At 41.3% G+C, this 13,452-nt stretch overlaps 1 protein-coding gene across 1 annotated transcript; it reads left to right on the top strand.

Annotated features, from left to right (window-relative positions):
* The first annotated feature begins 10,769 nt into the window (after positions 1–10,769).
* On the top strand, positions 10,770–13,250 carry LOC139782463 (uncharacterized). The gene has a single exon (XM_071721493.1). The coding sequence runs from the start codon at positions 10,770–10,772 to the stop codon at positions 13,248–13,250; it is 2,481 nt and encodes an 826-aa protein (XP_071577594.1).
* The last annotated feature ends 202 nt before the right edge of the window (positions 13,251–13,452 follow it).

The raw sequence follows: 13,452 nt of genomic DNA on the forward strand, positions 1-13,452 counted from the left end.
TAGGAACGCGATTTCTTTAATGCGAGATTTCTGACCTCCGCTGAAGGCGTGCGAACACAGGCATGCAACCAAACGCGATTTCCGGCAGAAATTATCGCGATCTCAAACACTTAGGCAATTCCGCTCTGTTTCTTTACAGTCTTTAGATTTGACGTGCGGGCACACTGTCGTGACTAGCGAAAGTCTTTGTTAGAACATTATACGATCATACACTTGAAAAGGACTCGAATTAGAGTCGAAACGTCGTGAATTATTATTAATAAAGATTGCCAGTTATAGTCAATAAAGCCTCATTACTGTCAAGTATTTTAATTCATTAATTTAAATAATTACTTCTTAAATTTTCATTATTTATTGGTCGTTCTTTGTTTTTATTATATGTTTTAAATGTGAATCAGAAGATGCACATCACATTTTAGTTCAAGGAAATAACAATAAAAATATTCGATATGAGTTTTTTAACTTTTAATTATATACATGTATATAAAGCCCGAATAGGCTTTAGTCGACACTATGTGACACAATTATGTATATCAAATTTTATGTAGTATTAATTTTATCATTTCATTATTATTATTATTATATATTTATATTATTATAATATATTTATATATAGTTTTTAATATCAAACATTAAGTAATACTAACATATATACACTTACTGACTAAAAGGAGTTTTCAACGTCTTTATAATTCATAATATAACCTTATGTACGAACAATTTTATTGGGTGAGTCTGTTGTACTTGTATTATTAGCAAGTACCCTTTTAATCGGCTTGGTACCCTGCAAACACTGCATAAAGGACATTTTTATATTTTCTTGTAATAATTTTATATCTGATGTATTTTCTACATCCAAATAGAAAACATCATCTGAAAAAAAATTCATAATATTAATACGTTGCCGTGGAATTTACCGGCAATTCCCACTTAAACTTTCAATGACGCCGTACCGGTCATTGGCAGTCAACTGTGTATTATAGAGTTTATTGATTATCGATGATTGCAGTTAACAGGCGCCAAATTAAAAAAAAAATAAAAAATAAAAAACTTATATAAAATAACAATTGTAATTCTATAAATATAATTAATATTATTGAAGTAATAATTTAAAGTAATAAATGTATTGTTATATTGATATGTAGTCTAAATAATGAAAATTTTACTTTGGCGTTACTGGAGAAAAAGGAACGATCAAATTAATTTCTTAATATTTAACTAATATAACTTACTTGCAACTTTTATGTGAGTGGCCTGCACTTGGACACGGTACATTTGGACACCGTTCATTTGGACACGATCATTTGGACACGATCAATTAGACACCGTTTATTTGGACACGGTTCATTTGGACACCGTTTATTTGGACACGGTGCATTTGGACACCGTAAGAAATACGGCCTGTGCAGTTGGACACCGTAAAAAATGCGGCCTGTGCAGTTGGACACGAAAATGCGCGACTTGTGCAGTTGGACACCAAAATGCGCGACCTGTGCAGATGGACACGAAAATGCGTGACTTGTGCAGTTCGACACCGAAATGCGCGACCTGTGCAGATGGACACGAAAATGCGCGACTTATGCAGTTGGACATCGAAATGCGCGACTTGTGCAGTTGGACACCGAAATGCGCGACCTGTGCAGTTGGACACCAAAATGCGCGACCTGTGCAGATGGACACGAAAATGATAGACAAATTAATCATAAATTATGTTAATATTATTGCATCCCTACTCGTCAATATATCCTATATAATACATCAAAGTACATGCGTGGGCGGGGGGGGGGTTCGCCCCCCTGCACCCCCATTGTGTGAGTAAACCTAGAAGTGTGGGCGGGGGGCTCCGCCCCCCGCACCCCCCCGTGCACTGGGCGGTGTGGGTTGGGTTGATGGGTGGGCAGGGGGGGCTTCGCCCCCCCGCACCCCCCAATGGACACGCCTTCGGCGAGCCCGGGTAGGAAATGTACCTCGCTGTAAGCGTGAGCGGGGGGGGCTTCGCACCCCCCATGCACGCGCGTTTCGGTGTCCAACTGCACAGGCCGCGCATTTTCGTGTCCATCTGCACAGGTGGCGCATTTTGGTGTCCAACTACACAGGTCGCGCATTTTCGTGTCCATCTGCACAGGTGGCGCATTTCGGTGTCCAACTGCACAGGTCACGCATTTTGGTGTCCAACTGCACAAGTCGCACATTTTTGTGTCCATCTGCACAGGTCGCGCATTTTCGTGTCCATCTGCACAAGTCGCGCATTTCGGTGTCCAACTGCACAAGTCGCACATTTTCGTGTACATCTGCACAGGTCGCGCATTTCGGTGTCCAACTGCACAAGTCACGCATTTTCGTGTCCATCTGCACAGGTCGCGCATTTCGGTGTCCAACTGCACAAGTCGCGCATTTTCGTCTCCATCTGCACAGGTCGCGCATTTTGGTGTCCAACTGCACAAGTCGCGCATTTCGGTGTCCAACTGCATAGGCCGTATTTTTTACGGTGTTCAAATGCACCGTGTCCAAATGAACGGTGTCCAAATGTACCGTGTCCAAGTGCACCTATCCCCTTTTATGTAATTTTTTATTTCTACATGTTCTCTTTTTTTAAAATTATTTTCAAAATTATAATTCATAATTACTTCTAACTTTGTAACGATGCGCCCCGAAACGCATCATTCCCGGCGAGCATCAGCTGGATGCCGCCCGGCCGAACATCCGCCGGGTGAGACAAGGCACGGTGTGCCCTTTTTTAATTACACTATCTCGCGTATAAGTCCGCGAACGGACTTACAGTGGCAACCGACTCGGAGCGCCGAGCGGTGCCAAAAACGGCCGAAAACGGCCGAAAGCCGCCGAACGCAATCGCGGCGTCGGGACGCCGTAACTTCCGACCGCCCCGCCGCTCCATCCCGGCGCTCGCGATTGCCGTCGCTTATACCCCCGCCACGCCGACACACCGCCGCGGGTATATATAAACCGACGATTGTTAGTAACAATCAGATTCCGCCGTAAGCCAGCAACCGATCCGACCGATTCTCCGCTGCTCACGGATCCCGAAATCCCGAACTCAAACACAACCAGGAGGTAGAGAGTCTCTCTCTGGCTCCGCCAAGTGAAGTATCTGGGCGGTTGATTCGATCCTTTACGATAGATCCTACGATACCGGAGTGAACCAGTGTAAGAGAGCTATTCTCTTACTCGCCAAGGATCTTGGCCACCCGGTACCGCCTCCTGCCTAACGCCTCGTTGCGCCAGGATATAAAGAGTTCCTCGTTATATCCGCTAAGGATCTTAGTCGCACGATACCGTTTCCACCCGCGATCTCCGCCGCGCACGATCACCGCCGTGTTCCGATCTGCGCTCCCGCGCCGACTCTCACCGAATCCGCCCGCCGTATTCCGCGTTCGAATCTTCGCGCTTCCGGTCTCCGCGATCTTTCTGTACGACGCCCGCATCTCTCCTTGTACATATATCCCCGCTTCGACATTCGCGCTCCCGATCTCCGCGATCTCACTATACGATATCCGCATATTATATTGTACGTATGGCTCCGCTCCGATATTCGCGCGTTCGATCTCCGCGGTCTCACTGTATGACCGCCGCCCATCTCACTGTACATATCCCGTAGCGTTATTCGCGTCTGTGATCGCCGCGATCAAAACTCATGTATTAACGATCATTGGAATAAACCTTGTTACTTTTTCTTGTTAACCGAGTCTTGTGTCTTCCTCCGCGCCTACTCCGAACCCTGACCAGCCGCGAGCTAGATCCGCGCTTCGGAAGCTAGGTTGTTTGAACATGTACGTCCCGTCCGTAATCGAGCCGTAACCATAACTTTTAGAGTTATTCGTAAATGCATTAAAATTAGTTTTGTGACGTGGCCCCGTGTGCCCGTCGCGTGAGCCTGTGGCTCGTGCGTGGCTCCGGACTCCGACCACGCGGTGAAGTGGACCGATTCATATTAAGCGGATATTGCTGGTCGAGTAATTGTTGATTTCAGGATGGAGCGGCAGTACTGCTCCGATTTCGGCAGGTGGGCGCCATCCGGCGGGATGGTGACACACCACCGAAATCGGAGCCGAAGATCGACGTCGCGCCAGGATCTTCGGATCGTCACTGTTGAATCGATCGCGAGCGAGAGCGGATGTCCGGCGAGGACCACTTGGGCCGATTGTTAAGCAAGGGCGGCGGCCCTGCGAGCCCCGTCGAGGAAGAGGGACCGAGGACTCGATGGATGTAAACGGCCAGCAATCTCGGTAACGAGGTAACGGGGAGTATTGTGGGCGGGAGGTCGCGTATCGTGTTTGAGAGATACGCGTAAGATCGCCTAACGATCTTCGTGTAGTTATCGTGAAACCTCCGGGATTATATTGTGTATTAGAGATACGCGTACGATCGTAAAGATCCCCGCGTAATTGTCGTGAATTCTTCGGGATTATAGTTTATCGTTTTCGGGTCTGACATACCCCACCCATCGCTACCCCGGAGACAAATTATGAGGGTCCTTTCCGTCTCGGCTCAACAGTCACTATCGTTATATTCTGCGTGTAAAATATATTTCCTGTGTTATATTCTGCGTGTATCAGTTTCGCGTATTCGATTAGAGCATTCCGTCTCGGCTCAACAGTCACTATCGTTATATTCTGCGTGTAACATATATTTTGTGTGTTATATTCTGCGTGTATCAGTTTCGCGTATTCGATTAGATAGTATATTTTGCGAGTTATATTAAGCGTTTATAGTTTGCGGGTAATATCGAGACTTAAGAGTGTTACGAGTCATTATTGCGAGTTTCCCGTGTTCGTAGCAAGTATTGTATTTTGCGCGTCCTATGGAGGAGTTCCCGTGTTCGGAACGTGGATTATATTTTGCGGGCCATATTAAGACTTCACGTTCATAACGTATATTATATTTGGCGGGCCCTATCAATGTGTATTATGTTTTGCGAGTAATATTTCCGTACCCTCCTAATGTTATATTTTGCGAGTTATATTGAGAGTTTCCCGTGTGTTCCTAACGTGTATTGCATTTGGCGAGTCATATCGAGAGTTTCACGAGTTCAGAGCGTGTATTATCTTTTGCGCGTCAGATCGAGAGTTTCACGTGTTCAGAATATATCTTAGATTTCGCGGGTTCTGTTGAGAGTTCACGTGTTTATCTTGAGCGGCTCACGTGCTCTGGGCGTGTGATACATTCGGCGGGACTTTCTCACGTTTCCGGTATTATCGGTGTTTAAGCGGGTTACGCCTTGTAAGGCTTGTATAAAATGAGAGGCGGAGAATCTTCGTGACAATTATATACGATACTTTTACAAGGATTTCTTTATTTCTGTGTGTCGTCTAACCCCTGTCAACGTCGTCCGAATTCGATCACGTCGCTGAACTACGATCCTCTACCTAGAAACTGAGCAGCCGTCGCGATCGGCAAGAGCGACTTTGAGTGTTATGTCGATATTTATGTTGGAGCTATTTAGAGTTGATTTAGAGTGAATTTTCGCGTATTTAGAGAATTAGAGTAAAAGGTGGTGTGGCCTTCTCCACACCTGGCGCCCAAAACTTTAATGTTCAATTTTTGGAGTGCTCTGCTAACCGATCCGTATTTGTCACGCCTTGCAGTCGCGTATAACAGCCCCGCGGCAGTAACGAGCGACGCAGTTTTTATAAACCCACGTACAACTGAAAAATAATTAGTTTTAATTTATTTATTTTATTTTAATTTATATCAGTTAACAAATATATTTAATTACGAATACAACTCAAGTTAAATTTATTATGTCTAATGTAGACGTGTTTTATAAATTTATTTAAATTTTACAAAATTTTTTAGTGTAAGAAAAGTAGCGTCGGACATAACAGACCCACCCACGTTTAGGTACACTCCAAAAATGCAAAAAAAATGTTTACACACACACACACACAGACGGAGGGTTAATGATACTAATATTCAGTAATATTATATTATAACTTACGAATACATGTATTTAAGTGTTCTGGGATATCTAAAAAATCAATTAATTTTGGGTTCACTGCATTAATCTTCGTTTTTAAATTAAAGGTCCCAAGTTTGTTTACTATAGTGTTTGGTCGTATAATTAATTCATAGGGTAAGGTACCCTGATTAAAGCCTAAAACTTTTGGCTCCTTAGCCTTTGCCCCATCAATATGAATAATCTATTAATAATAAGTGCAAGAAAGTATAGTTGTCATTGTTTTGTTGTTGTTAGTTGTTGTTATTAGTTGTTGTTTTGAATAATTGTTTATAAATAATAATATAAAAAGGTATACAAGAAGCTGATATAAATTTTTCATTACCTCGTTAGGCTGTAAATGAAACTTAATTCTCTCTATTTCTGAATTCCATGCTACTACCTGAACGCGATGTTTACTATTATTGTTCAAAATGAATTTGAGTAATCTGTAATGTTGTGCTTTACCCACAATTTTCGGGCCATCAATTTCATCGAGAAACCCAATAATTTCTCTAAAACATTTTTTAGTAAAATTAATAGATATCTCTTCTTATTATTTATAAAACATTAAATAAAATATTAATAGTATGATTATTGTACACATAAATTATTAATTATTAACAAATAACATCCATATTTTTTACATAAAAAAAATATAAAGACTTATTACACAGTCGAATCTTCGTTTTGCACCGATTCCAACATTTCATCCGATGCAAAAGTGATGAGTTCCATTTCGTTCTGTTCATTGAGAATGGATACTTCTTGTTTATTTTGTGTCATTCTATAAAAATTGAATATAAAAACTATATTTTATATAAAATATAAAAGATACAGATCTAATATAAATATCAAACAACTTAAATAGATGATAACAAAATAAGACAAGTAAACAGAAATTTATCTTAGGGAAAGAGATTAAAATATTGAATTAAATCTTTTAGAAAAAACATTTTTTCAAATTCTCTATTCTTATTTTTAATTTGTAAATAAAAGTTAATATATATGATACAAAGTAGAAGAAAAGAAAAATAACGTAAATAACAGCGTTGAGTTTAATAATAAATATACCTCCATATATCTGAATTATATTTATATTATATAATTATATAATAGAAAAAATACATAGATTTAATAAACATTATACAATTTCAATTAATCTTTATTTCACTCCTCTTCCGGGGCTGGAAAGGCGTTTTTTCAGTAAAAACGGTCCCAAAAACCTTTACAATTTATCTTATTTCCCCGACCTGGTCATTGAACGACCTCATAACTTATTTCCTTTCCCTCCCTATTCCGTCCGGCACCCCTCTGGCCATCGCCTTTAGCTTTCCCTGATCAGCACTCCTCTGACTCTCTCCATCCTGACGCAATTCCTCTCTTTTTTTCCGGCTCCCTCCTTCCAGTACTTGACGTCTTCCTTCTTTCCTACTCTACCTTCCACTCTGAATATAAAATAGAGATTATTCTTACAGTCTTACAATCTTACGGGGGGGGGGGGGTGGCGGACGAATCAGTGCGTTTCCCGCTGCCCCCCCGCCGTTAGGTAAAACGTGCCGAGAGGGACAACCGGGGGGTTTTTAGTGGGTTGGAGTACCACATAACCGTCCTCCCCGCCCCGGGAGAGGGGGTATCCGTGCGGATTTTCCCCCCGTCAAAAAAAAAAAGTCTTACAATCTTACCTCCTTCTCCTTCTCCCCTCCCTTTCCCTTAACGCTTTTCTCTTTATCTCCCTTCATCACTCCTTTCCACGGTCGTGAATACTAGAGTCCCTTTATAAGAGTCTGGACAGACTTTTGGAGTGGAACAATATGGCGTGAATGTCACGTATATAGGGACTCTAGTCTAGACGCCCTAGACGGAAGGAAAACACTATGGCGCCGATGACTACATATAATCGTTGTATTGTTATGATATCGTGATAGAGAATTCTATAGAGGCTGTGAGAAAGTGAGTTTGCCTATATTTTTATTTTGACTTGATAGAGAGATAAGATAACCAAAACTTTAAAATATCTGAAAAGGATATTTCAATAAAATGAATTATAATAGTATAAAACAATTTATTGATAGAGACAATTACGATATGTACATAGATAAATGCATGACATTGTCATTTTTTATTAATTTTGTAATTCTTTATTTTTAATTCTAAGACACCTATTCTGTAAATGTTAATGACATCATTTCGTGCTTTGCGCAGGTATGTAACACTGCAGCAAAGCACGTAACAATATTGTTAGTGTGTACTGGCACGTATTATGGAACTTTTCGGAATGGATTCCTATTGAAATTATACTGTTTTCCCTAAAAACACAATAGAAATGTAGGAAATAACAATTCCGATCGGAATCCATTTCGAAAAGTTCCATAATACGCACCCTGAGGCAGGCTCCTAAGGCTCGATATTTTACCGCTCGTGATTGGTTCCGCCAAGGTGTTGCACGTCCAATGAAAATAGGGACCAGTCTGTCCAGACTCTTATAAAGGGACTCTAGTGAATACAGGTCCGGAAACTCGTCCGTTTTTTTGGTGGTGGGGGTGACTCGCTTAATGACGACATTTTCATAGGTTTTCCATGTGACTGCATGCGTCGCTGCGTTGCAAAGATTGTTTATCACGCATATAAAAAAATTTTCACTTTTTAATTATTCACGAAATGAATAATAACACTAAATTAAATTTTTATAAAATCAGTAAATTAGTAATTAGTTACAAAAAATTATAATTAATTTTTCTTTACAAATTGGTAATTAGTAGACATAAATTTTTTATTATTAAAATAATTACTAATTTTCTCAATAATGAATAATTAGTCACAGGTAAATTATTAATTATTTAATTTAAAAATTATTATCTGGTTCAACATAAATAACTTAATTACTACATTTATATATATATATATATATATATATATATATGTAACATTAATAAAATTATTTTTGCTTCCTCATAGCTGTTTTCGTAAAAAAAATTTTTTTTAGTTGCCGCTGCCAATGTGTTCAGAATGTTCTAAAACGTCGAAAAATCGCTATTTTAAAAAATGTCAGTATGTGTGTATGTGTGTATGTATGTGTGTATGTATGTGTGTATGTATGTGTGTATGTGTGTATGTATGTATGTATGTATGTATGTGCCAAATTTACCGAAATTTCTATAACTCCAGAACTGATCAACCAAATCTTAACCAATTATATATGAAATAGGGGTAGAAAAGATTGAAGAATATAATAGAATTAGAGGGACTTCCGGTTCCGGTACGTAGATAGTGACAGGCGTGCAGGTGATAGAGGGAGAGAAGTGGCGATAATAAGATATAGAAAGAGTTGGAGAAGACGAAATCACCGGAGCAGGGAGGAGTGGAGGCGCGAGAAGGTAAAGGTGATAGAGCTGAGAGGAAGAGGAGACGGGAAAAAGGAGAAAAGGTAGGTAAAGTGACGGGAGTGAGGTGACCGTTACGGCATAGACAATAAGAGAAAATATAGAGGGACGACAGAACGGAAGGCAGTGGCGCGCGAGCGAGCATAGGCTAATCCGGTTATAGAAGGGACAACTACGGTAAGTGCTCGCGGACATAGGATAGATAACGAGTAAGAGGGACAAGTAAAGGTAAAAACGGCGGATGGAGATAGGGAGGGAATTAGGAATAGAAAGTGATCAGCAGGGAGGTAAGGAAAGAGGAAAGAAAGAGAGGGTGAGAAGAAAGCAAGAGGCAGGCCAACAAAAGCGGAGGAGCTTGCCAAACAGAGAGGGAGAACGAATAGCATAGGATCGGTAAAGGAGTTTTTACAGAAAAGGAAAAGAGAAGGGGTAGACGAGGAAGCGGATAGAGCGGAGAAAGAGATTTTGGAGAAATTCAACGAAACAAGGAGGGTCAACAGATCACCGCCAACTAACAAGTAAGATTAAAAAAGAGGAAGAGAATAAAGGAAATATGGCGGCAGAGGAGATGTTAAAGGAAATATTAAGAAAAATGGAGGAGCAAGAGAAGGAAAGGAAAGAGGATATAGAGGCAAGGAAAAAAGATAAAGAAGAAATAAAAAACGAAATTAAGGGATTAAGGGAGAAATTGAAGAGGAGCGAGGAAATATGGAAGAAGCAGAAGGACGCGTTAGAAGAAAGGGTAAAAAAGATGGAGGACAAGATAGAGAAGATAGGGGTGAGGGATACAGAGGAGAATGAAGGGGGGGAATGGCTGAGGAAAATGAAGGAGATAGAAAGAAATATGGAGATGGCAGAGAGAAGAAGGAGGAAGAACAATATAATCGTGAAGGAGGAGAAGGTAGGAAACGACGGGGAAAGGAAGGAGAGATTCGAAAAGTTAATGGAAGAATTGAACAAGACAGAAGGGATTACTGAAGAAATACAAGAGCTAGGATACGGAGACAATAAATTGAGATTGTTGAGATGCAAAAGCTGGGAATCCAAGAGAGACATTATGAAGAAAAAGAAGGAGATAGGAAGGAAGTACAAAAGTTTTCTGGATGACGACCTCACCAAAGAGGAAAGGCGGATACAAACAGAGATAAAAAAGATAGCAAGGGAGAAGAGAGAGAAAGGAAAAAGAGTCACAATTGCTTACCATAAGATATGAGAGGACAACATAGAATGGAGATGGAACGAGAGTAAAGGAAGGTTAGAGGAGAGGAAGGAATTTCGTAGGGCTTAATAAAAAGAAAAAGGACAAAGAAATGGAAAGCACGAGAAACATGAGAAGGAGGGAGGAGATACAGGAGGGGAGACGGGAAGGGGGAAAGAGAACAGAAGAAAGTCTATGCCATACATATGAGCTCAGGGAGGAAGGAGGAAGTACGATGGAGGAGGGAGAGAAGGCCACAGGAGGAATCGAAAGAGAAGAGGAGGAGGGAGAAGAAGAGGAAAGGGTGAGAGAGATCAGGGAGGGGGAGGAAACTTGGAAGATGGTCTTCTGGAACGTAGCTGGCATAACAAATAAAGACAAGGACTTTTGGGAAGGGTTAAGGGAGTGGGATGCAATTGTTATGATGGAGACATGGTTAGATGGTAAAGGATGGGAGAGGGTAAAAGAAAAGTTACCAAGAGAATTTAGCTGGAGAGTACAGATAGCGAACAAGAGGAATAAGAAAGGTAGAGCGTGCGGAGGCATGTTAATAGGAATAAGAAGTGGGTTAGAAGAGATAAAGGAAGGAAGTAGGATGGAAGAAGAAGAAGGAAAATTAGAGGTTAAGATAAGAGTAGGAAAAGAAACCTGGAGAATAATAGGAATATATGTAAACAAAGATATAGATAAGAAGCTAGAAGGCTTGAAGGAGTGCATGGAGAAGGGCGATATGGGAATAAAGACTATAATAGGTGGCGACTTTAACGCGAGAACGGGAGAAGAGGGAGGATGGGAGGAGGAAACCGAGGGAAGAGGGAAAGAAAGAGGGAGAAAATCGAAAGACAAAAAGGTGAATAAGGATGGCAGGACACTTCTAGAATTTATCGAGGAAAGAGGATGGACGATCTTAAACGGAGGTATGAAAGGAGATGAGGAAGGAGAATACACATACACAGGAGGAAAAGGTGAAACGGTCATAGACTACATTTTAGGAGATGAGGACATTAGAGAAAAAGTGGAAAGATTAGAAGTAGGGGAAAAGGTAGACTCAGACCATCACCCTTTAATACTATGGATAAGAGATAGCGAAAAGGGAAAACAGAGAAGGAAAGAGGTGGAAAAGATAAGAAGAAGAGGAAGATGGAACGAGGAAGGAAGAACGCGATTCAGTGAGAGGCTAGGGAAGATAGGAGGAAATAGGGAGTTGCAGGATAAGATAGAGGAAGGAACGTCGAAGATAAGAAGAGTATTAGAGGAGAACGAAAAAGAGAAGGGAAGGGGACCGAACGAAAACAAACGAGGATGGTGGGACGTAGAATGCAAGGAGAGAAAGAGGGAAGTCAGGAGAGAATTAAGAAAATGGAGGAAAGGATCTGGAGAGGCGGAAAGATACAGAGGAGGTAGGAGGGAGTACAGAGAATTATGCAAGAAAAAGAAGGAAGAGGAAAAAGATAGGATGACAAGAGAAATAGGAGAAGCGAAAACGGAAGGAAAGGTATGGGAGTTGATAGGCAGAGTAAGAAAAAGAAGAAAGAGGGTAAACGAGGAGATAAAGATGGAGGAATGGAAGGAGTATTTCATGGAACTAATGGGTGGGATGGAGAACAGGGTTGTGAAAGGAGAAGGAGGAGGGAACAGACATGAAGAGGAAGAGATAGAACTGGAAGAGGTAAGAAACGTAATAAGGAAACTGAAAACAGGGAAGGCAATAGGCTCGGACGGAATCCCGAACGAGGTATGGAAATTTGGAGGAGAAGATTTAGTGAGATGGATATGGGAAATATGTAAACGAGTGTGGAGGGGGGAAGGCTGGCCTGAACATTGGAAAGAAGGTGAGATAGTTCCAATAGTGAAGAAAGGAGAAGGACGAAAGGTGAAGGACTACAGGGGGATAACGATTATGTCCTCAATGTACAAGATATACATGGCGGTTCTAGCAGAAAGGATAAGGAAAGAAGTAGAAACGAAGAAATTGATTCCAGACAACCAAGCAGGATTTAGAAAAGGAATGGGGACAATGGATCAAATATTCGCGCTGAACTACCTGATAAACAGACAGCTGGGAAATGAGAAAGGGAAGATGACAGTTCTATTTGTAGACTTGAAGGCGGCGTTTGACTCGGTAGATAAGGAAGTCTTAATCAAGGCAATGAAAGAGAGAGGAGTGAGGCAAGGACTAATAGACAGGGTAGAGGAAGTATTAAGAGAAACCAAAAGCAGCGTGAGAAGGGGAGAAGAAAGAGGAGACGAATTCTGGACGGCGAAGGGTTTAAGACAAGGATGCCCGTTAAGCCCGATACTGTTTAACTTGTTGATTGCAGACATAGAGGAGTTCATAAAGAAAGGTGGATGGGGAGGTATAAGATTAAGAGAAGAGAGGATATACACTCTAATGTATGCGGATGACATAGCAGTGCTAGCGGAAGAGGAACAAGACATGAGATCTATGATAAGCAGGCTAGAGGGGTATTTGGACATGAAGGGTCTAACGCTGAGCATAGAGAAGACAAAGATAATGAGATTCAGAAAGGGAGGAGGAAGGAAGAAGAAATATGATTGGAGATGGAAGGGAAAGAAGTTGGAGGAGGTTAAAGAGTTCAAATACTTGGGGTATACATTGAAGGAGAACGGAGGACAGGAGGCGCACATTAAAGAAAGAAGAAGGAAGGCGGCAAGAGTAATGAGAGAGGTGTGGGGGATAGGAAAGAGGATGTGAAAAAAAGATTGGAAAAGAAGGATCTGGCTTTACGATACCCTGATATGGGCGGTGATGGGATACGGGGCAGAAATATGGGGATGGAAGGAAAGGAGGGAGGTAGAAGGGGTTCACGAGAGATATCTCAGATGGATCTTTGGATTAAACTGGAGGACACCAGGATACATGGTTAGAGACGAGGTGGAAAGGGAGAAGATGAGAG

Source organism: Temnothorax nylanderi, unplaced genomic scaffold, assembly GCF_030848795.1.
Source record: "Temnothorax nylanderi isolate EJ_2023f unplaced genomic scaffold, tnyl_v1.0 TNYL_tig0415_pilon, whole genome shotgun sequence".
In the NCBI taxonomy this organism is placed as follows: Eukaryota; Metazoa; Arthropoda; class Insecta; order Hymenoptera; family Formicidae; genus Temnothorax; species Temnothorax nylanderi.